The sequence below is a fragment of the Phodopus roborovskii genome, unplaced genomic scaffold, assembly GCF_943737965.1.
Source record: "Phodopus roborovskii unplaced genomic scaffold, PHOROB, whole genome shotgun sequence".
NCBI lineage: Eukaryota > Metazoa > Chordata > Mammalia > Rodentia > Cricetidae > Phodopus > Phodopus roborovskii.
This window is the reverse complement of record NW_026126480.1, coordinates 56,366,964-56,391,149: the sequence shown is the minus strand read 5'-3', so window position 1 is coordinate 56,391,149 and position 24,186 is coordinate 56,366,964. Positions and strand designations below refer to the sequence as shown.

Here is a 24,186-nt window from a genome sequence, read left to right as displayed (position 1 = left end):
CATTTTGTGCACTGTTATCTCCAACAACAAAAATCCTGGTGGTATAGTAAATATATACACCATTCAAATGACTGAATGAACCCACTCATATTAAGAGTATCGCATACATTTACCTGCTTCTTCATGAAGCGACAGTTAAGTATAATAAAATGAAGCTTAAATATCAAATTAACAGGACAAAGAGAACATGAAATAATACGATAGTACAAAGAACTTGTCACAAACACTATGAACAAAAAGAAACATTCAATAGTAACTGTCCAGTTCTGGCATGTTATACCATACTAACAAATGGAAGGAAGCAAAAAGACCCAAGAAGTGAAACATTTTCTCTCAGCAGAATTCTTAATTGCTAAGAAATGAAAAGCTGTGTTCCTTGCAAGAGGAGCAAGGGAATGACAACTAAAAAAAGTTTGGAAGTCTGCCCCTAGGTCCCTACCCTCTACCAGAGAATTACAAAAGCAGTGTATATAGTCTAAATAACAATAATCTAGCCTTGGGGCTGAGAAAAGTCATTCAGTGGGTAAAAGCTTTAGGTATGCAAGTTTGAGGACCCCAACCCAAATTCAATCCCCAGAACTTACACAAAAAGCCAGATTCAGTAGCTTGTATCCATAATCCCAGAATTCCTACAGCAACTTGGGATGGAGAGTTGGGACAAACACCCAAAGCTAGGAGGCCAGCTAGCCTAAGACACAGCAGCAAAAAGAACAAGACAGGTTCTGCCCCAACAAACTGGAAAGTGAGTATTAACTAACACATGTATAACATAGCATGCACATATACATGCACATACACACATACATACTTTTTAATAAATCTAGCCTTTAATACCAACTTTGTAATGGAGTATTGGACACTGAACCTAAGATTATATACATGATAAGCAGTTGCTTTATCTCTTAGATATCTCTCTAGCCTCCCACATTTAAAACATTCATTTTATAACTTTTCACACTGGTCAAAGGACAACTCTGGGGCAAAGGACAACTTTGTAGAATAAGCTCTCCACTGCCACCCTGTGGGATCCAGGGATGGAACTTGGGTCATAAGGCCTTCATGCAAGCACATCTACCCAGTGAACCATCTCACTGGTCCATCCCCTACATTTTATTTTCAGCAATTCTGCAAAAAAAATATACCATCCAGTTTGCAGAGTATTTGTGACAGCAGTCTTTGACCACTATACCAGTTCATTCATGTCTCTCTCATAGACTGGACTATAAAGCATGTGAAGGCAGCTAGGCGGTAGGTGGTACACACCTTTAATAGAAATTGGGAGGCAGAGGTAGGTAGATCTGAGTTAGAGGCCAGCCTTATCTACAGAGTGAGTTCTAGGACAGCCATGGATACACACAGAGATCTGACTCAACCTGTGAAGGTAAGAATTGTCTATCTCAATGGATGTGGTGGTGCATGCCTTTAATCCCAGCACAGGCAGAGGCAGGAGATTTCTGAGTTCTTGAGGTCAGCCTCAATATACCCTGAAGGAAAAAAAAAAAAAAAAAAAAAAAAAAAGATGTCTATCACAACCATTGATAAATCTGTAGCATGTGGCCCCTTTGCATACAAGATAAGACTTTTGAAAAACTGTGAAAGAGGAATCAAAAAGACATCAAGGGGCTGGAGAGATGGCTCGACTGTCCTTACAATGCTCTCCTAGTTCAGTTCCCTGAAGCCAAGTTAGGTGGCTCACAAGCACCTCTAACTCCACCTCAGCAACAGATACAGCCTGTTGTGGTAGAGCACACCTGTAATCACAGCACTTGGGAGGTAGAGGCAGGAAAATCAGAAGTCCAAGAACAAACAGCCTGTCTCAAAGGAAGGAAGCAGAGAAAGACAAACAGGTACACAGAGTGGAGGATTACTACAACTGCTCTTATAGCTCTAAAATTTCTGTTTTAAATGTTTCATTTAGTTTCTTCCAGGATTTTCATCCATTAAAGAGTTTTGCTTAATTTTTTATATTTATATTACATACACACACACACACACACACACACACACACACACACACACACACACACACACCAGTGCACATGTAGAGGCTAGAGGACAACTTTAAGGAGTTGGTTTTCTATTACCACCATGTGGGTTCTAGGAATCTAACCCTTCTACTGCATCATCTCACCAGATCCTTTGTTTTTTAAGAGGGTTTCTCTGTGTAGCCCTGGCTGCCCTAGAACTCTCTCTGTAGACCAGGCTGGCCTCAGACCCACAGAGATTCACCTGCCTCTGTCTCCTGAGTGCTAGAATTAAAGGCGTTTGCCACCACTGCCCATCTTATTCTTGAATTCTTTTAAAATGATGTTTTATGATATTAAAATGTTTATGAGGCCAGCTGTAGTGGCACATTGGCTTTAAACCCAGCACTTTGGAGGCTTAGGAAGGTGGATCTCTGTGAGTTCCAGATCAGCAGGGGTACACAGAGACCCTGTCTCAAAAAAAACAAATATTCAAAAAACAAAATTATGAGGAATACATACTTAACAGCTGCTTGTTTTTATTTTTTTTTATGTGTATGTTTATGCTGTGTATGTAATGTGTGTGTGGTATATGCATATGTAAATACTCATGTATATATACATGTGTATATGTTGTGGCATGTGTATGTGAGACCAAAGGATAATCAGATTTCTTCTATACCTTTTAACCTTAGTTTGAGACAGAGTCTCTCACTGAACCTGGAGCTAACCAGTTGCCTGGCCAGTGAACTCTAGATATTGTCCTATCTCTACCTCTCTAACACTGGGATTAGCAGACTACCATGCTAGAACTCATGCTGTGTAGACTATTCTGACCTCAAGCTTAGAAATCCACCTGCCTCTACTCATGAATGCTGTGATAAAAGACATGTGTCACTACTCCTGGCTGTTCATTTTCTTTGAGTGCTAGGGATTCAAACTCAGGTCCTCATGCTTACACAGCAGGAACATCAATGATCGGGCCTCTCTTTCCTGCATCACCTACCCACCCACCGCCCACCACCGTTTTCTCACATCCCTCCTCCTCTCTGGTCTCCTTCCTGTCCTCAAACAGTTCCCCCTTCTACCTGCATGTCTAGATTCCACATAGGATAGAAAACAATTGATATTTTATCTTTCAGCCACTATTCTCATTACCCTTTTTTATTACCTGTAGCTGTTGAAGATCATCTTCTTGAATGTTCTGGGACAAATTGTAAATCTAGAAAACAAAATCCAGATTGATAGCACTCTAGCTTACATCAAACAAGTCCAGAATAGGCTTAGAGCACTGGAAGATTTGCATTTAAGCATATGAGAGTGTGTGTGTAGATATATATGGAGAGAGAGAAAGCACAGTACTATCAGTCTTTTAGGAAAAATAAGAATATAGGGTTAAAATCCAAAAATTCCTTCTTTATAGTTTAAAACGGTTTAAGAGGACTTTTCTTGGAATATTTTGTATATAATATTCCAAGTAGAAAAAACTCATTTTGAGCTCAACAGTTTAAATGTGCATGTAGCTTGTGCTGGTTAAATTTTTTTAACAACTTGACACAACCCTAAAGTTGTGTCAATATCCTCACTCAGACTGTCCTATGGCCATGATTAAAAGGGATTTTTTTTCTTTTTGAGATTTATCTTTTTTATTTGTATGATCTTTTGCCTGTATGTACAGGTATATGCACCACATGCATGCCTGGTGCCAAAGATCCCCTGGAACTGGAGTTACAGATAGTTGTGAGCTGCCTAGCAAGTGCTGTGAATTGAACCTGGGTGTTCTAAAGGAGTAGCCAGAGCTCTTTTTTCCCCCCTCAACATATGATTTCTCTGTATTGTTTTGGAGCCTACAGAGAACTAGCTCTGTAGACCAGGCTGGCCTCGAACTCACAAAGATCCGCCTGCCTCTGCCTCCCAAGTGCTGAGATTAAAGGCATGTGCCACCAACGACTAGCTAGCCAGTGCTCTTACTTAACTGCTGAGCCAGAAAGAGATTTTCTTGTAACTGATGTGAGAGGGTCCGGCCCACAGTAGGTGGCACCATCCCTAGACAGGTGCGTCTGAAATTTTATGTTATATTATAAAGCTAAGCATGAGCAGGAAAAAGCCAGTAAGCAGCATTCCCCTATGGCTCCTGTGTCCAGATCTCCAGATTCCTGCCTTGAGTTCCTGCCCTGACTTCCCTCAATGATGGACCATGACCTAAAAGTATAAGCCAAATAAACCTTATCTTCCCCAAGTTGGTTTTAATCAGTGATTTATCACAGCCACAGAAGAGCAAACTAGAAGTCTAAAAAGAACACTCATATACAACCACAAGAATTTTGTTAACAGAAAATTACTGACAGACTAGAGAGCTCAGTGTAGAATAGTTGCCCAGCACTGTCAAGATCCTAGATTCAATCCCAGAAAAAAGGAGGGAGGAAGGGAAAAGGGAAGATGGGGGAAAGAAAGGGGGGGGGGGGTTGTTGGATATCTTACCTGAACAGAACTAGTCATGGTGCTTAAAGCAAAGATGGTAGCACAATCTTTCACAGTTGATTGGCTGTCAAATGCCCCCTGGGTATCCATCAGAACAACTGCAACCTAAAAAAGGAAAGGAAACACAAAAGTAGGTTAAGATAAAGAGAGGAAGAATGCAAAGAATAAATTAAAAGTAAACAGTTGGACCTGGTATTCTATAATCCCAGCACTTGAAAAGCTAGGGGAAGAGAATAGCCACCCATATGTTCAAGAACAGTCTGGACTACATAAGGAGTTCAAGGCCAGCATGGGCTATAGAATAAGACCCTTTCTCAAAAAAAAAAAAAAAAAAAAAAAAAAGTAACATTTACATGAACCACCCAATACCTGCTTGTAGGTTCTATCATAAAAATGCAATTAGGTGCCTTCCTTTGGTAAGAGTACTTCACTGGGCAGTATCTGTTCTGACCTTGTGAAATGATACAAAACACAGGCATATGCAGCAACATGAAGAAAGATAAAATTAACCCACCAAAGGGAAATGCCAATGTCATAACCAGCCTTACTCACTATTCACCAGGCATTTCATGCTTTAATGTCTTTCTTAAATTAAATTCTAAAAGTTATTGGTAATATAAATTGTAATAGCCACTATGGAAATCAGTGGCTTGAAAATTAAAAATAAAACTCACATATGATCTAGCTATACCACTCATAGGCATACCAAAAGACTATATGCTACCACAAAGATGTATGCTCATCCATGTTCATTGCTTCTCTATTCACAGTAAGAAACTGTGAATGAATAAAAAAATGTGGTACAGGTAAACAAAAGAATTTTATTCAGCCATAAAGAAAAATGCAATTCCCAAGAAAGTAGATTAAAAAAAGGAAGAAAGAAAAGAAGGCAGATAAGAATAAAAAATAGTATACTAAGCAAGGTGATTCAGGCTCAGAAAGACAAACACATTTTCTATCATATGAAGATCCCAGCTTCTAATTTTTTTTATATGCCTTATTTATGTGAGTGAATGTGTAGAGGCCAAAAAAAGAGAAAAGGGAAACTTAGAGGAAGTTGGTGGTGAACACCTTTAATCCCAGCACTCCAGAGGTAGAGGCAGACAGATCTTGGTGAATGTGAAGCCAGCCTAGTCTACAGAGTTCCAGAACAGCCAAAGGCTGTTACACAAATAAACCCATCTCAAAAAAAAAAAAAAAAAAAAAAAAAAAAATGGGGTTAGGAAAAGACACACAATGGGAGGGAGAGATGGTTCAGTGGTTAAGAAAATTTGCTACTCTTCCAGAGGACCAGGGTTCAATTCCCAGCACCCACATGGCAGGTCACAACCATTTGTAACTCCAGTTCCAGAGGATCAATGCCCTCTTCTGGCCTTCACAAATAGAAGGTTATATATGTGGTACAGACATACACAAAAGCAAAATACCCAGACACATAAAAAATTTTGTGCACTTTGGATTTGATTTGAATAGATATTACTCCAAAGAATACCTGAAAAATGTTCAATGCCATTAGTTACTAGTAAAATATAAATTAATTATAATATAGATATAGATATATTATAATACAAAACCACAAAAATTTACCACTTCACACCTACTAAACTGGCTATTTTATACACACACACACACACACACACACACACACACACACACATAGCTGGAGAGGAGATAGCTCTGTCAGTAAGGCACTTACTTTATAAAATGAGTTTGTATTCCCAAGAACCTATATGAAAATACTGCGACTCATAGTGTGCACATACATACATACATACATACATACATACATACATACATACATACATACATAGAAAGAGAGAAGGGTCTCAAAACAAAGGCTTTGGGGGCTATTCAGAGGCGTATACAAGGCCATCAAATAAGTTAATATACATAAAACAGGCAAATAAGCCAAGCACATTGGTGCACACTTGTAATCCCAGGACTCAGGAGGCTAAGGTATCAAATTGGAGGGCAGCTTTGATTTTGAATCTGATCTCACTCAAAAGAAAGAAAACAACAGTATCAAGGACTGGAAATATGTAGAACCTAGAGCCTCCTGCATTACTAGTTATGCACATAGGTTAGTAGAGCTGTCTTTAAAAGGTATTAGGCATCTTTTTTAAAGTTAGTCACAGGTTGGAGTCATTCAGTGGTTAGGAGCACTGGCTGCTATCCAAAACTCCAATTCAGGGATCTAATGCCCTCTTTTGGCTTCTGTAGGCACTGCGTGCACACTGTACAGAAATACATGCAGGAATAACTAACCCATACACATAAAAAATAATAATAGGTGCCTGGAGAGATGGCTCAGTGGTTAAGAGCACTAGCTGCTCTTCCAGAGATCCTGAGTTCAATTCCCAGCACCCACATGGTGGCTCCCAACCATTTATAATGAGATCTACTGCCCTCTTCTGGCCTGTAGACATACCTGCATAATAAATAAATTAAAAAATATTAATAATAATAATAATAAAGTTAGTTACAGAATTGCCATGTGACAGAAACACACACAGCATTTTCCCCAAGCTCTTTTGCTGAGGACTTAGTCCTCAGCTGCTGAACTCATATTAAGAGGTGACTGCATTGTAAGGGCACTCACCTCATTAATGGTGACCCACTGGTAAGTTCATATTGGATGAGTAAGTAGGGACTCAGGACACAACTCTGAGGTATATGTTTGCCCTAGCCCCTCCAGCTTCCTGTCCACTACACAAAGTGAGCTTCTTTGCTCCTCCACTTGCTTCCCACCATGATATTCAACCCTGCCTCATCATATGCTTCCTGTCATGTTCAGCTTAGACTCAGGTCCACACAATGAACAGCTGAGGACTGAAATTTCTGAACCTGTGACATAAATAACACACCCCCCCCCCCAGCTCTTATAGACCAGGTCTCAAACTCACAGAGATCTGCCTGCCACCTGCTTCTGCCTCCTGAGTGCTGGGATTAAAGGTGTATGCCACCATTGCCCAGCAAATCTTTCCTCCCTTAAGTTGTATATCTCAGGTATTTGTCACAGACACAAAAAGCAAACATATGGATATATACAAGAAAGCTTCAATCTTAGAAGAACTTGTACATAGATGTTTAAGGTTCTTGGGCCACTGAGCCAACTCTCCAGCTCTGGTTTTTTGTTTATTTTGAGGGGAAAGGTTAGTTTAGACAGGACCTCAAATTACAGCCCAAGCTACCTACCCTTAACTCATGCCTCAGCCTCCCAAGTACTAATATTAAAGGTATGTACAGGCAGCATTATTTGTAATATACAAAAGACACAAGCAGTCCAAACATTCACAACTGATGATTTTAAAAAAAGTATGGTATTTTCATACAATGTAATACTGTTCAGCCATGAGAGGGAGTAAAGAGCTATTGAAGTAAGAGACTTAGGATGAATGGAGAGGACAGGCCCAAAAAGCATATAATTTCACTTGTACCATATGTTCAGAATAGACAGCTCCATGGAGATGCTAGAGATGTAACTGAGAACTAGAACATTTTTGCCTGGCATCCACATAGCACTAAGTTCAATTCCCAATACCAGAAAAGACAGAAAATCATGGAAAGAGAGAAGACAGAAAGAAAGGGAGAGAAAGGAAAGTGAGATACAAGCACAACTAGTTCTCCATCTAGTTGTACATCCTAACAGCTCAGTCAATAGTAAATTAGTAGAGACAAGGGGCTGGAAGAAGATGGAAATGGAGAGTGACTGCTAATGATACAGGAAGCTTCTTCTGAGGTAATGAAATGTTCTGGAGTAAGATGGTGATGATACCTATTCAGCTGTATGTATATGCTAAAAACCACTGAATCTGGATGAATTCTGAATCAGCATGATATCCCAGTTTAACAAAAGTTCACTGTCACACATACCTGCTAATTAGAAAAATGAGCCTATAGAGGAAACAAGGGGATATGCTGGAAGCTCTCTGAAGAGCAGAAGCTACATGTGTAATCAACATTGAAATGGTCTCACAGCACACACTAGCACAGTAAAACTTCTAAACCACTTTTTTTGTTGTTTGTGAAACAGTGGCCCACACTTTACAGCCCATGCTGACCTCAAATGCATGCCAAACTTCCTATTTCAGCCTCTTGAGTATAGGGATTACAGGTACAAGTCATCGTGCCAAGCTCCTTTATGTACATCTTAAGAAGCCTAGGCTGGCCAGGCGGTGATGGAGCACGCCTTTAATCCCAGCACACGGGAGGCAGAGATAGGCGGATCTCTGTGAGTTCGAAGCCAGCCTGTTCTAAAGAGCAAGTGCCAGGATAGGCTCCAAAGCTACCTCAGTCCCCGGTGCTATAGGTACAAGCAGCACATTCTGCCTAAGTTGCTTTCTTTTAATAAACAGCAGAGTGGTTTTTTAATTAAAAGGAATTCAAAGATGGAAGGGAGGTATGAATAAGTAATCAGTTTTACAAAGCAAACATTTTTATTATAAAATATATACTGACACTTCCCTGAATCAACATTTCCACTTAGTAAAGGAGCTAGATAGTACATTATAGGATTTACTGCCAAAGAACTCAACAGAAAAGCAATTAGGACATTAGAACATAGAAGTTACCATGGACATAAAAGGATCAAAATTATTTTTTGATTAAATTAACATAGAATATCTTGAATGAAGTTCTCATCTAGAACCAAGCATGGGAGTATGCGACTATGATCCTAGCACATAGGTGGCTAAGACAGGGTTCTCTAGATTCAAGGCCAGCCTGTGGTACCTAGTGAGTTCCAGACCCACCTGACTACCTTATCAAGAAAAATCCTATCTCAAGAAAAAATAAATATAAAATCTCATTTGGTTATTCTTTTTCTTTCTTTTATTTTTAACATCCTTACCTTTTTCCCACCTGGCTTCTCCACGGTGAAAACTTCACTCCAAATCTGAATCCCAGTGGTTTCTGGGTCAGAGCCTCCTCGCCATGAAAATCCTGTCAGTGGTTCTTCTGGATCACCCAACCAATTTGAATGACCACCTTCATTCTACAGAGAAATAAGATGTTCTATTTACATCTTTGGTTTTGCTTTCTGAGGTGCTGGGGATAAAATACAGGGCTTTACACACATTAGGCAAGCACTTTACCATTATACTATACACCCCAAATCTCACCAAATCTTAAGTAATTCTAATTCATGAGCTTATTTTACTCACTTTCTACTTTGAAATAAACTAATTTTTCCTTACCTGAGAATATAAGTATCGTAGCATAAAGTCCAGAATGAAGGATTTGCCCTTTCGAAAGGCACCAGCCACTGATACTACTACCACATCAAGATCTCGGATGTGATCCTGCAGGAGGATGCTGGCCAACGCTCTCTCTTCTAGCTCAAAGGAATGTTGCTCTTTGTGAACCAAAACAACCTGCACTGGACCAGGTTTTCCATTCTCCATGGCATCACCTATGCTCATTAAAAGACCAAAAAAATTAAGTTTTACACACACACCATGAAGAGAACGAAAGCTTTAACAAGGCATATATGTGGAAACCATAAAAGAGAGAGTTTGTGAGGGTACTAATAGAACTCCATTAACACTAAAAATATTTATTAACTAAAAGATCCCAAGAGCCTGCAAGATGACTCAGCAGGCAAAGGTGCCTGGTGCCAAGCCACATAACCTGAGTTCAATCCCCAAAACCCACATGCTTAAGAAAAGAACCAATGTCTGAAATTGTCCTGATTCCCACATTCGGGATGAGTGTGCCTGTGTGCTACACACACACACACACACAATCACACACAAATATAATATTTTTTTTTAATTAAAAGGTCCCAGAAGCTCTCTTTCTGCCATTTTTCTGAGACAGGTCTCTCTCCTCTCCTCTCCTCTCTCTCTCTCTCTCTCTCTCTCTCTCTCTCTCTTTCATCTCTCTCTCCCTCCCTCTTTCTCTTCCCTTCTCTTACTCCCATCCCTTCCCCCAATAAACAAATTTCCTACATTAAAAAGTCCCAGTAACAGCAGAAACTGCAGAAATTCATAACAGATCAGAGAGTTGAAAATAAAGAGCTTTTGAACATTCAGACATAAGAGAATCTGTATCACCTCCTCTGCCAAGACAAAGAGATCATCATGGAAGACAAGGGAGAAACAATGTTAAGAGCCAGAGGACAGAGCAACATGAAGTGGAACTGTCTTCTCAAAACAAGGCATCACACCTGCATTCAATCTCACAGCAGTTGTGATTACTAGCACAAGAGCTGGACAAGCAAGACTGGATCTGTCAACCCATCGGTAGTGGAGCACACCTTTTTTCCCAGCACTCAGGAGGCAGAAGCAGGAGGATCTCTGTGAGTTCAAGGCCAGCCTAGTCTACAGAGTGAGTTCCAGGACAGGCTCCAAACCTACAGAGAAACTCTGTCTCAAAAAACAAAAAAAACAAAGGAAAAGAAAATGTAAATATATATGTATGAAAATGCTATCATGAAACCAAACATTACATATAATGAACATGTGCTAATGTTATGTGGAGATCACAGGACAACTTTCAGAATTGTTGATTTTATCAGATGAACTATGTCAGACCCAAAAAATATTTTTAAAAAAAGATGTACAGAGCCTGCAATGGCCTGATTTCAATACAGAAGGAGAGAAGAGAATCCTGTCAAGTTGTCCTCTGACCTCCATATGCACACCATGGAACACACACACATACCGACACAAAAGAAATGTAATAAAAATATTTTAATAAAACAAAAAGATATCAATAAAAAGGACATGTATCAGGCAAGTGCCACATGTCTTTAATCCCAGCACTCAGGAAGTCAGACCTCTGTGAGTTCAAGGCCAGCCAGGTCTACACAGTGAGTTCCAGGACAACCAGGACTGTTACACAGAGAAACCCTGTCTCAAAAAACAAACAAATAAAAAAAAACCCAAAATCAATAAAATACAGGAGCTGGAGTAATGGCTCAGCTGTTTAAGAGCCCTTGTTGCTTTTCCAGAGGACCCAGATTCAATTCCCAGCATCCACATGGCAGCTCATAACTATCTGTGACTCTTGTCGCAGGGGATTTAGCACTCTGTTTTGATCTCTGTGGGTGTCATACATGCACATAGAGCACATACATATATGCAGGCAAAACACCCATACACATAAAATAAACAAATAATTTTTAAAAATAAAGCTTTAAAAAAAAAAAAACAGGCTGAGGAGATGGCTTAGAGGTTCAGATTCCAGAAGCCAAGGTCTACCCTCAGAAGGCAGATTCCCCCAGAGCCAGCTCGCTAGCTAGAACAGCTATATTGTTGTGCTTTGGGTTTGATTAACAGACTGTGGCTTGGGCGTCAGTGGTACACACCTTTAATCACAGTACTGAGAGGCAGAGGCAGGCAGATCTCTGTGAGTTCAAGGCCAGCCTGGTCGACAAAGAGTTCCGGGACAACCTCCAAAGCAATACAGAGAAACCCTATCTCAAAAAAACCAAAAACAAAACAAAAAAAAAGAGAGATCCTGGCTCAACAAATAAGGTGGAAGAGTTTAATCAAGGAGGATTCCTGATGTCAACCCTGGGCTCCAAATGTGTACACACACACACACACACACACACACACACACACACACACACACACACACACACACACACACGAAGGAACGAACGGGGATTTTTTTAAAGCCTAGAGTCCATTATGTACCTCAAGTTGGCCTGAAACTCAAGATTCTCCTGCCTCAGCTTCCCAAATGCTGAGATTACAGGCATGTATCATTACTTCTATCTTGGATTGATTAATTATTGACACTGTAGCAGATAACTCTAAGACCCAAAGGTCTTTAGTCTCTCATGTGAAAGAACTAATGAGAAAAATCTGGGCTCATGGTGCAGCTCAGTAGCAAAGCATTTTCCCACTGCATGCCAAGTCCCTATATTCCAGCATTTTAATAAAAAAAATAAAAAATCTGGGAAGTTTATTCTTAAGGAAAAGCCAGGGCTAAAGTAAAGTATAGGACTCAAAGAAGTTTACGAAACAAAGTCCAACTGTGGCAGAGATGGCATTCCCTCAACCAACAAGAATTTCTGGAAAGAAGCTGTGTCTGTGGAGACTGATTAACTGATTAGATGCCAATGATGGGACTGGAGAGACAGCTCAGTGGTTAAGAGCACACAGACTGCTCTTCTAGAGAACCCAGGGTTCAATTCCCAGAATCACAACTGTAATTCTAAAATCTGTTACCCTCACACAGACATACATGCAGGCACCAATACACATAAAATAAAGATTAAAAAAAAAACAAAACAAAACAAAAAAAAAAAAACTTAGTGATGTGGAGAGGTTGGAATGTTGCAGATTCAGAAGCTTATCACCTTATCTGAGCTAGATTTAACTCCCAGAACAGCCATTTCTTGCATATATCTCTGTCAATTAACACTCTGTGACTAACAGATAAAAACCTTTTGAAATTTATTAACTTAGCAGACCACTAGTCTCCACTAACCTAAAAGCTAAAGAATGTCATGATACTGTTGTATTCACCAATGTGTTTCAAACTTCATGTAACTGCTTCCATGTTCTTAAGATTTAGGATAGCCTAAATCTATATTCCCAGGTCATGGTCACTCAAATATGGCTCTAGAACAAACTATCTTATTTTCCTTTAAGATGAAAACTGAGTTTTTGTGACAATACCTTAAAACTCTCTGATTTCTCCCTCTTGCCATGCAAGTGTTTTGTGTGTGCTTGTGCGTATGTGTGTGGTGTTGGTGTTTTTTTGTTTTGACTTTTTTTGTCATACAAAGTAATGGGTTTTATTATGCAACCAAACAACTGCCATCTTGGGGTGTTCAGTGTTGGCCTCTTGCAAAATGATTAACCCAGCTGGCTCCTGGACGGTTAACACAGCTTTGTGGAGGTGTGAGGAGAGTCACAAGACCCTTACCCGAGTAGCATCTAGCCTCCACCTACCACCTACTGTGTGGGCAAGTTTTGTGTCAAGTCCACACAAGCTAGAGTCATCAAAGAGGAAGGAGCCTTAATTGAGAAAATGTCTCCCTAAGATCAGGCTATAGGGCATTTTCTTAATTAGTGATTTATGTGAGAGGGCCCAGCCCATTGTAGAGACACTGCTGGGCTGGTAGTTCTGTCTTCTATAAGAAAACACCCTGAGCAAGGTTCTGTAAGAAAGCATAGGGTACTCCTCCATGGATACTGCATCAACTCTGCCTCCAGGTTCTTGCCTGAGTTCCTGTCCTGACTTCCTTTGATGATGAACTTCGATGTGTAAACTTAAGCCAAATAAACCTTTTCCTCCCAGGTTGCTTTGGTTATGGTATTTCATTTCAGAAATAGGAAGCCGGGGCTGGAGAGACGGCTCAGTGGTTAAGTGCACTGGCTGCTCTTCCAGAGAACCTGGGTTCAATTCCCAGCACTCACATGACAACTCACAACTGTTTATAAAACTCACAAACTGTCTATAACTCCTGTTCCAGGGGGGTCCTACACCCTCACACATACATATAGACAAAATGCCAACATACATAAAAATAATAAATTATTTTAAAAAACAGAAATAGTAACCCTAAGACATCTATGTATGTAATTCTGCTTTATTTGCACTAACACTCTAGGTAAAGGCTTTCCAATTGTGACCATTGGGAGGAGGAGCACTCACACCCCTGTAGGAAATCCCTTACCTATGTTCTATAGGGAAGCCCAATAAACTCATTGGTTACCCAGGGTGTACTCTGACAGAATTGGACCTTGGTTTGTGCTTGGGTCATTAGAAGAGGTAGACAGGTTGCTATGGGATGGAATTTTAACATGTCATTATTGTCTAATTCATGCCCCCTCCTGTTAGGATAAAGCTTGAGGGGACCCTTCGTGAGGGACCATGGCAGATTCCATGGCAGGCGAGGGTGACTGAGGTGGGGGACAAACACACCAGGCAGACAGAGCTTAAATGAGAAGTTTTATTATTAAGGGGAAGGAGGGGGAAGGAAAGAGAAGAGGTAAAGAGACACAGAGAGAGGACAGAAAAGAGGGAGACAGGAAAAGTCCTGTCTGCCCCAGGGGAACCTTGGGGAAGAGAGCTGGAAAAGAGAGTGTAAGTGGGCAGGGTTCTGTCTTTTAAAGGGGTCCTTTGCACCTACACACAGACTAACTACACAATCATGGAACCATGAACTGACCAGGATACTACCTGAGTGCATTCTGCCAGGTGACAGGTGCAGGCTAATATAATGCCTGAATCCTTACACCTCCCTTATATAAGGTTTTATCATAGCATTAAATACTCAAAAGAATCACAGTTCCAGACCAACTTTTTGATCATGTGACACATGAAAGTTTTGATCAGTAGACTGTGACTGAAAAAAAAAATACAAGCAACTTCCAGATTAAGCATTTTCCTCCTCCTGACTAAATAGAGAAATAGAAGTGAGTCACTGAGGGCCAGGCACAGGAGGGCAACACCCTAGAACACTGGCACAACAAGAGAGGCAGGGCCTGATCCTCCTGCAGAAGTACCCTACCAGTTAGTTCACTTTTATGGGAAAGAAACAGATGTCTGTCTTGTTTAAATCAGTAAAAAAAATAGCAACTTTTAAATACAACCAAATCAAGTGATCAATACAAGAGTCTCCCAAGACTTTATTACTAAGTTTATACATGGGAACTTCCAATTTCATCTATTCTATTATAGCTTGATTGAACAATGAGAAAGACACAAAGCAAACACATAGTAATTCTCAAATGAGTGGGTGATATGCAGTATAACAGTCTAAAGCTATGAACCTAAGGATACTGGTGGCACTATCAGCCAAAAGGCATAAAAAGTTAAGTACAGGCTACAGGCAAGATGGAATAATCCAATGACAAAACGGTATGCAGTTATACCTAATGAACTGCACTTCAAAGTTGGACATTGGACAATATTAAGGATATAGGGAAGAAAAAGGAAGTTGCTGGTCATTATCTATTCCTCTTTTGGTTCTTGCAAGGAACCTGTAAAGGATATTAGTGTGAAAGCTGGGGTGATCCAGCATGTCCCTTCATCAGGAATATAAGCAGTTATTAACATTCACTTGGCTAAAAGAGATCTTGTTCACTAACAGTGTTTCTTTAATTTGGGCCATGAAAAAAGGAAAGCATTTTGAAATGTATGCATCACCAACAAATGTATACACATTGAGCACCCCACTTTTTACTACACCATCATCAGCTTCCTAAAGACAACAGGCATTATTACTTATTTCCCAAGCAAAAACTTCATTTCCACTCATCCCTTTACAGATATCAGATAAAGGGTCTCTGCTGATTGACTTATCCTGGACTCCATAATCATTTAGATTCCTTAATCAAAACCTTAGGGGCTTGGGTCTATCTCAGTAGTGGTTTAGGGAACTTAGGATACATAGCACTGATCAGAGACACAAACAAAAAATACTGCTCTCATAGAGGACATTGGGAAAAAAAAATAAAACATGAAACCTTAAGGTCCTGTCCCTTGCCAGCAGGCCTTTTTCCCTTTCTAGCCTAGTTATTATCTCTGACTGTTCCTTTGACTACATTACTACCTCATCCCTTAAGCCTCAATTTCTATACTTCTTTACTTATTAAATACATCATACCCACAAAATAATGGCACACACCTCTAATCCCAGCACTCAGGCAGCAGAGGCATTCCGTTCTCTAAGTTTAAGACCAGCCTGGCCTACAAAATGAGTTCCAGGACAACCAGGGATATGAAGAGAACCCCTGTCTTGAAAAAACAAAAACACTGAGCAAGGGTGGTGCATGCCGTTAATCCAAGCACTTGGGAAGCAGAGGCAGGTGAATCTTTGTGAGTTCAAGGTCAGCCTGGTCTACAGAGCAAGTTCCAGAACAGGTTCCAAAGCTACATACAGAGAAAACCTTTCTAGAAAAAGAAAAACAAAAAAAATTAGCCAGGCAGTGGTAGTGCAAGCCTTTAGTTCCAGCACTTGAAAGGCAGCGGCAGGTAGATCTCTATGAGTTAGAGGCCAGCCTGATCTAGAACGCTAATTCTAGGACAGTCAAGGCTAAACAAAGAAACCCTGGCTATACAAAGAAGCCCTGGCTACACAAAGAAACCCTGGCTATACAAAGAAGCCCTGTCCTGAAAAAAGCAAAAACAAAAAAGAAAAAGAAAAGTTAACAAATACATCATGAAGGTAACCACATTAAATGCTATCAAAATTACAAAGTATAGGGATGCAACTAGGCCTGCCTAGTATGCACAAAGCCCTGTGTTCCACCCCCTTGCAACACAAAAATACAAAATAAAGCATTTAGGGACTGACAGCTCCAAACTAAGTTTCCATCCTGTAAGTCAAAACCTTTCACTATTCTCCATACTATCCTGCTTGGAAAATTCATTCTCACTGGTATTTCTACAGGGAGAAAGCTCAGGCTCAAGTCCTATCTTGTCCTGCCCTAATTCCACAATTTCCAGCAGATGACCCATGCAACCACTCATTCCATGGTCTGGAATTCTTCTTGCTCTTGACTCAGACTTCAATACTTAACTCCCCTTGTCTAGATTACCCATCCTCCCTCTGAGTACTTGGTTTTAATTTTTCATTTCACTTCATTTATTAGTGTGTGTGTGTATGGTGCCTGGGTTCATGTATAGACATGAGAGGAAAACTTATAAAGCTTAGTTCTCTCCACCATGTAGGTCCCAAGGACTGTTCTCAGGATACAGGCTTACAGCAAGCACTTTTACCTGGGAGCTATCTCACCTGTTCTCCATGACTTTATACAGTATGATAAAATTAATAAAAATAGGCTTTAACATCAAGACAGGGCAAGGCATGAATTTTGGCTTTCTCTACTCCAAAACGTAAGTTTTTGTTTGTTTGTTTGTTTGTTTGTTTGTTTTTTAAGATTTACTTATTATGTATAGTGTTGCGCCTGCATGTATGCCTGCATGCCAGAAGAGGGCGCCAGGTCTCATTCTAGATGGTTGTGAGCCACCATGTGGCTGCTGGGAACTGGACTCAGAACCTTTGGAAGAGCAGCGAATGCTCTTAACCATTAAGCCATCTCTCCAGCCCCATGTAAATTCTAAGAGGGCAGGAACTTTTGTTATTTTGTTCAATGCTATGTCCTCCAAGTTCCAGAACACTGCCCACAAACATCAGCCAACAAAATACTATGGCATAGCCAGTCGATAGTGGCTTATGTCTTTAATCCTAGCACTTGGGAGACAAAAGCAGGTGGATCTCTGTGAGTTAGAGGCCAGCCTAGTCTACAAAGCCAGCACCAGGATAGCTAGGGCTGTTACACAGAGAAACCCTGTCTGGGGGGGGGGGGGGTTGAGGAATGTGGCATAAACAAAGCCTGTGATTTTGTCTCAATATAACTCTAGAAAATATATATGGCCACTTCAGTCTCCATTTATAAATCTGACCTAGCTGCAAGAAGAGTCAGAAGAACTGTTGGTTCAAACCCAAACTAGAATACAATATCAGTTCAAGTCTAGGATACCTATATAGTGTAATGTTGTCTCCAAAAAAAAAAAAAATCTGCTGGGCAGTGGTCATGCACAGCTTAATCCCAGCACTCAGAAGCAGAGGCAGGTGGATCTCTGAGTTCTATGCCAGCCTGCTCTACAGAGTCCAAGGACAGACAGGACACATAGAAACCCTAAGAAGAGGAAAAAAAATCTAAAAGCTAAAACACAGCACCTGACAATATAAGGTGCTCAATAAACAGATTCCTTTCTCACATTCCTGTTTCCACTGAGATGTGTACATACTATTACTCCAGACATTACAATGTTATCATACTAAAATTAAGAGTTATCAGGCAAGGGGTGGTGGCACATGCCTGCAAATCCCAACACTCAAAAGGCAGAGGCAAGAGAATCAAGCATTTTCGGCTAGCTTCAGAAACATCTGGAAGACAAAAGGTACCCTGGACAACATGAAACTCTATCTCAAAAAAAAAAATAAAGCCTCACAAATAGACTGGGAGTTATAACCTGGTAATACTAGAACTAGGGAGGACTGAAAGTTTGAGGCAAACCTAGACTACATAAAGAGAGCCTATCTCACCCTCCTCTCTTGCAGGGGGAGGAAGGCAACTTTAAAAACCTTTATTCAAGAAACATTCTAGCATCCTTTCAGGCCCTCTGGCATCTTCTTTTTTATTTTATTTTTTGTTTTTGTTTTGTTTTGTTTTTTCAAGACAGGGTTTCTGTGTAACTTTGGAGCCTGTCCTGGCACTCACTCTGTAGACCAGGCTGCCTCCTGAGTACTGGGGTTAAAGTTGTGCACCACCAGCACCATCACCCCCACCCCCCAACCCCCTACCCCGCCCTGTCTTTGCACTAGTTCTTTTCTTTCTTTACCCTCATTGGCTGGATTTACAGCGATACTTACTCTTCTGTAATCTCTTGTAGATCTTACTCTCTCAATGAATTTGCTGGGAGAGACAGAGGGTCTCAAAGTCAGAATGTAGCAAGGCTGACCTTGAACTCCTGATCCCTCTACCTCCACCTCCCAAGTAAGTGCTAGGTTTATAGGCACAACCACCATGGCCAGCTCAAAGAGCTCTTTATAATTTCAACTCTATGCTCAATTTTTAAATTTTTTCTCTTTATCTACCTTGTATTTTGATGATATAATGCCCCTACTCTCTAACCTACACTGAGGCAACATGTACAAAAACCGAAGTACAAAAGAGTCACTAGATGGTCCACACATACTAGCAAAAGAGATATGTGGAAACACATTGGCCTGAAAAGTCAGGAGACAAGTCCTTATTCCAGTTCTGCCACTCAGCATGTGTGATCTGGCCGGTTTGCCTCCAGTCTCCTTTCAAAACTTCCCTGTGGTAATTTTTTAAGTCTACACTTAGTATTTCAAAATGGTTCCTCTCAATTACTCCATCTCTCCTAAATCCTTTGCATTTTCCCTACTTTATCTCCCTATATGCAATATATTACCAAGTCTTATCAATTCTTCCTTCTAAAACTGAAGCTTCTGCTTTAGCAAAGGTTATTTGAGGGCATTTTTATTTGAGCTTTTTGTTTTTACAGGGTCTTTCCCAGGCTCACCTCAAACTCTATCTTCCTGCTTCTGCCTCCAGAGTGCTGGAATTACAGTACTGGGATTAAAGGCAAAGGTTGTCACTTGAATGAGGCAGTGTGCAAAGAAGAAAGCCTACCACAGCAATAAGGAAGCACTAGAGTTTTGGCCCTGGTTCTGCACTGAATAAACCATTTCATTTCCATACCTCCATTTATACTACAAAGTCAGGCAGAAACTGTTAAGCTCTAAAATCCAACCACTGCTTTTTCAGGTTAGTGTTGAAGGATTTTTTTGTTGTTGTTATTGTTGTTTGTTTTTATACAGGATCTCATACTTTAGCTCAAACTAGCCTAGACCTCATGACAATCCTCCTGCCTTAGCCTCTCACATGTTGAGATTACAGGCATGAGCCACCACACCTGGCATACCTCTCAAGAATATCAAATTCTTGTCGGTGACATTTAATTTCAGGGATAATATCCCCCTCTCCCTTTACAGAGACAGTTATTTCCAAAGTACACACTGAGACAATAGATAATGCTATAGATTATAAGCACACAAAAGTAGACAACAGATGTGAAACTGAAAATATGCAAAAATCTGGCCTATCTATAGTTATACCCATATCTACAGAAGTAAACTTAAGCCTATGCTTAAGAAAACAGAAATACTGTTATCAATGTCATCTGATTATTGCTGCAAATTGCTCATGATAAATGATAACTATCAGTCATCATTTCAGCATGCTGAAAATCTTGAGTAACGAGAAAGCTGTTTAACAGCTTATGTAGACACTACAACCTTTTTCCTAATTACTTATGAACTACTGACCTATCCTTTACTTTAGCACAATCCATCTAATTCACACTAACCAAGAGGTTTAATAGGCCTATTCAAACAATCTCTCCAGTAAATCGCATTCCATATATTCTATCACTCACACTGAATGAAAAATGAAGATAAATGACTAACAAGTAAAACTATTAGAAAATTTTTAGACGTGGATATTACAGCACTAACACCTCCTAGAATTACAGGAGTGGTGGTACTCAACTTTAATCCTAGTACTGGGAAGCCTGGTCTACACAGCCCAGGCTGCCTAGTAAGACCCTGTTTCAAAATGGAGTAAAGGGGACTGAGAGCCTAGGGTTGCAGCTCAGTATTGTAGCACATGCTTAGGATGAACAAGGCCCTGGATTCAATACCTTAACCAACAAAAAATAATATGGCACTGGGCCTAGTGGTTCACACCTTTGAACCCAGGAGGATCTATGAGGTTGAAGCCAGCCTGGTCTACATAGTGAGTCCCAGGATAACCAGTGGTATATAATAAAGATATTGTCTCTTAAAAAAAAAAAAAAGTATGACAGTTTTAAAAGAGCAGCATAGGTTGGCTACTGACCATGGTTAGCCTTTTCAATCTTACAAAAGAATACATAAAACCTAGTAAGCTCAACTATAACAATATTAACCAGCTCAGTGGTAGAGTGCTTGTCTAACATGTACTAGATTTGATCCCAAGCACCACAAATACACAGACGATACACACATACAACCAGTAAGGTTTTGGTCTGTCTGAAATAGAGTATCATGCAGCTCAGGCTGACCTTGAACTTCTAAATCCACTGCATCAACTTCCTGAATACTAGGATCAACTGGCCCAATTTTATGGGATTCTGGGATCCAAATCAAGGTTCCATTCATGCTAGATAAATATTCTACCAACTATGGTACATGTCCAGCCCCATAGTAAGTTTAAGTGGTTCTCAATCTGAATAGTGACATAGTCAATGAAACTGGTTAACTGATAGCAGTTACCACTGCTGCTTCAAAATTTTTTAATTTAGTGGATTAATGTAGATCAAAATTTGGCAACCATGTCACTACTGACATTAATAACCAAATAACCCTCTGTGGAAAGGATCCTATGGACTATGGTATTTAACAGTATCCTTGGTCTGTACCCACTACATACTAGTGGCATCAGTAGTACCCATAAGGTTAACATTCAAAAATTTCTACAGACACTTTTAAAAGACACATGGACCAAAAAAAAAAAAAAAAAAAAAAAAAAAATCTGTTAAGAACCACTGAAGAGCTGGAAAGATGGCTCAGCAGTTAAGACATTTATTTGTTGATCTTGCAGAAGACAATGGTTTGGCTCCCAGCAGCTCACAACTGTCCGTAACTCATTTCCAGGGTAACTGACGCCTTCTGACCTCTGCAGGCACCAGATATGCCCACGGTACACATACATACATGCAAGCAAAACCTTAAAAAAAAAAGAAAAATAAATACAAATAAAAAAAGAACTGGGCTAGAACCATCCTCAGTATTCATCCTCACTGTCCAAAGAATTCTGAAATGAACTAAAGTTACAGACACATTTTACTGAGCAGACTATATGAGTCATGGTGGAGTTATGACCTGAGTTTTCCAGGTCATAACTCTGAAATAACATTCTCTAAAGAGCAAAAGCTACACACAAAAAAAGGTACACCATTTCCATGCCTTGCTTTTACTGGCAGTCCTTAAAGTTCCCAACTCACAAAGCCAGAGAAAACATCACAAACAAGGCAAGTATGCTAAGCTTAAAATATGATAAGTTTAAAAGCCCTCTCTGCTAACTGCACAACTACTGGATGCAGTTCTTTCCAATGTTTCTATGTCGTACTTTGGCAGTAAACATGCCAGTGGATACACAGGAAAGATTGTGTGAAACTACTCAAACCCAACTGTACTGGCTGGTTTTGTGTGTCAACTTAACTTAAGCTGGAGTCATCAGAGGAAGGCCCCTCAGTTGAGCAAATGCCTCTATGAGATCCAGCTGTAAAGTATTTTCTCATTTAGTGATCAGTGTGAGAGGGACCAGCCCATAGCGGGTGCTGCCAACCCTGGGCTGGTGGTCCTGGGTTTTATAAGAAACCAAGCTGAGCAAGCCAGGGAAAATAAGCCAGTAAACAACACCCCTCCAAGGCTTCTGTATCAGCCCCTGCCTCCAGGATCCTGCCCTGTTTGAGTTCCTGTTCTAACTTCCTTCAGCAATGAACAGCAATGCTGAAGTATAAGGCAAATAAACCCTTTCCTCCCCAACTTGCTTTGTGGTCATGGCACTTCATCAAAGCAACAGAAACCCTAAGACACCAACCAGCCAAAATATTGGGAAAACTGTGTATTTTAATTAAAGGGTTTAGGAAGAAAAAGTTTTCCAACTCGTTTACTATAGACAATCTTTGTGCTTTAGCACAAGATGCTAAAAAAAACATTTTATGTGTTCACAGGAAGGTCAATGTTTCATGTGTTAATGATAACCAAGTATGACTAAACAATATTTAGGATTCAGAAACTAGGCAGGGAAGAGGGCTCAGCAAGTAAAGGTGCTTGCTTCAAAAGTCTGCTGAACCCAGAAGCAGAGAATTGAATGTACAAAGCTGTCCTTTGACCTCCACCTCCACACACAGGCCATGACATAATCACCAAAACACATCCATCATGCATTCACACTCAATAATAATGATGATAATAACTTTTAACTAAAAAAGAAAAAAAAAAAAAAAAGATTCAGGCCTGGAATCCCAGCACTTGGGAGGCAAAGGCAGGCAGATCTCTCAGTCCAAGGTCAGCTTGGTCTATAAAGTGAGTTCCAGAATAGTTAGGGCTGTTACACAGAGAAACCTTGCCTCAAAAAACCCATAGCTAAGAACTTTTTTATGTGTATATGTATGTGCTTTCCCAAGTTTATGAGCAGCACATTCATGCAGGAACCTAAGGAGACCAGAAGGTGGTAACTGATCCCCTGGAGCAAAATGTACAGTTGTAAGGGTACTGACTAGATATGGTGCTGGGAACCAAACCTGTCCTCTGCAAAAACTAATTCCTCTTAACCACTGAGCCATCATCTCTCCAGCCCCAAGGGGGAAAAAAGAACTTTCTAACAGGATAAATTCAATAGTAATTGTACTTGCCTCTTTCCTAAACACAGGGAATCCAATAGTTAAATAACCTTTCTTGCTTTTAGTCTGGTCTTATTGTTTTCATTTGTCGTTTGTTTTTGTTTTTTCAAGACAGGATTTCTCATTGTAGCCCTGACTGTCCTGGAACTCCCTCTGTAGACCATACTGGCCTTGAACTCAGAGTGCTGGGATTACAGGCATACACCACTACCCAGTTTATCATGCTTTTTTGTTTGTTTGTTTGTTTGTTTGTTTGTTTGTGGGTTTTTTGGGGTTTTTTGGGGGGGTGGGTAAGAAAGAGAGTCTTACTCTAGCTCAGGTTGTCCTGGAACTATGTAGTCCAGCCTGACATCAAATCCATGGCAATTCTGCCTCACCTCCCAAATATTGGGATTGCAAGTGTGAGCCACCATTTCCATCTTAAAATAAGGCTTTTTTCAGAGGGAAGGTGCTAAAAACAATAACATCTTAATTGGCAATAATTGGCTTAGACTAAACCATTTCAGGTTATCCCGGCTCTTACTCCAATCCTTTGTTTACTTGCTATATATGAGTAAAGTCTATCACTTAACTTAAACTAATTGCTAACAAATGTTTAACTTCTATCAAGTAAATATATACAACTATCAACAGGGAAATTTGATTATTTTTAAGTATGCAAAATGAAATTAGTGGGGATTTTCTCTTTCACTGTTTCCTAGTCCCTCAATGGATAAAATAAGAATCTATGAGTTGTGCTTATTGTGGAGGTAATTTGAAAACTGGGAAAGGGGAGGCAGATTTCTGTGAG

The 24,186-nt window shown here is 40.1% G+C and overlaps 1 protein-coding gene across 3 annotated transcripts in view; it reads right to left on the bottom strand.

Annotated features, from left to right (window-relative positions):
• Positions 1–24,186, bottom strand: part of Atl3 (atlastin GTPase 3) — a 43,962-nt gene that overhangs the window by 16,613 nt on the left and 3,163 nt on the right. For all 3 annotated transcript variants that reach the window (XM_051193843.1, XM_051193841.1, XM_051193840.1), the window contains exons 2-5: positions 9,641–9,855; positions 9,295–9,438; positions 4,446–4,550; positions 3,136–3,186 (exon numbers count right to left, since the gene is read on the bottom strand). In XM_051193843.1, the coding sequence (XP_051049800.1) occupies positions 3,136–3,186; positions 4,446–4,550; positions 9,295–9,438; positions 9,641–9,847 (507 nt within the window). In that variant the 5' untranslated portion in view covers positions 9,848–9,855. The remainder of the gene's footprint in view (positions 1–3,135; positions 3,187–4,445; positions 4,551–9,294; positions 9,439–9,640; positions 9,856–24,186) is intronic.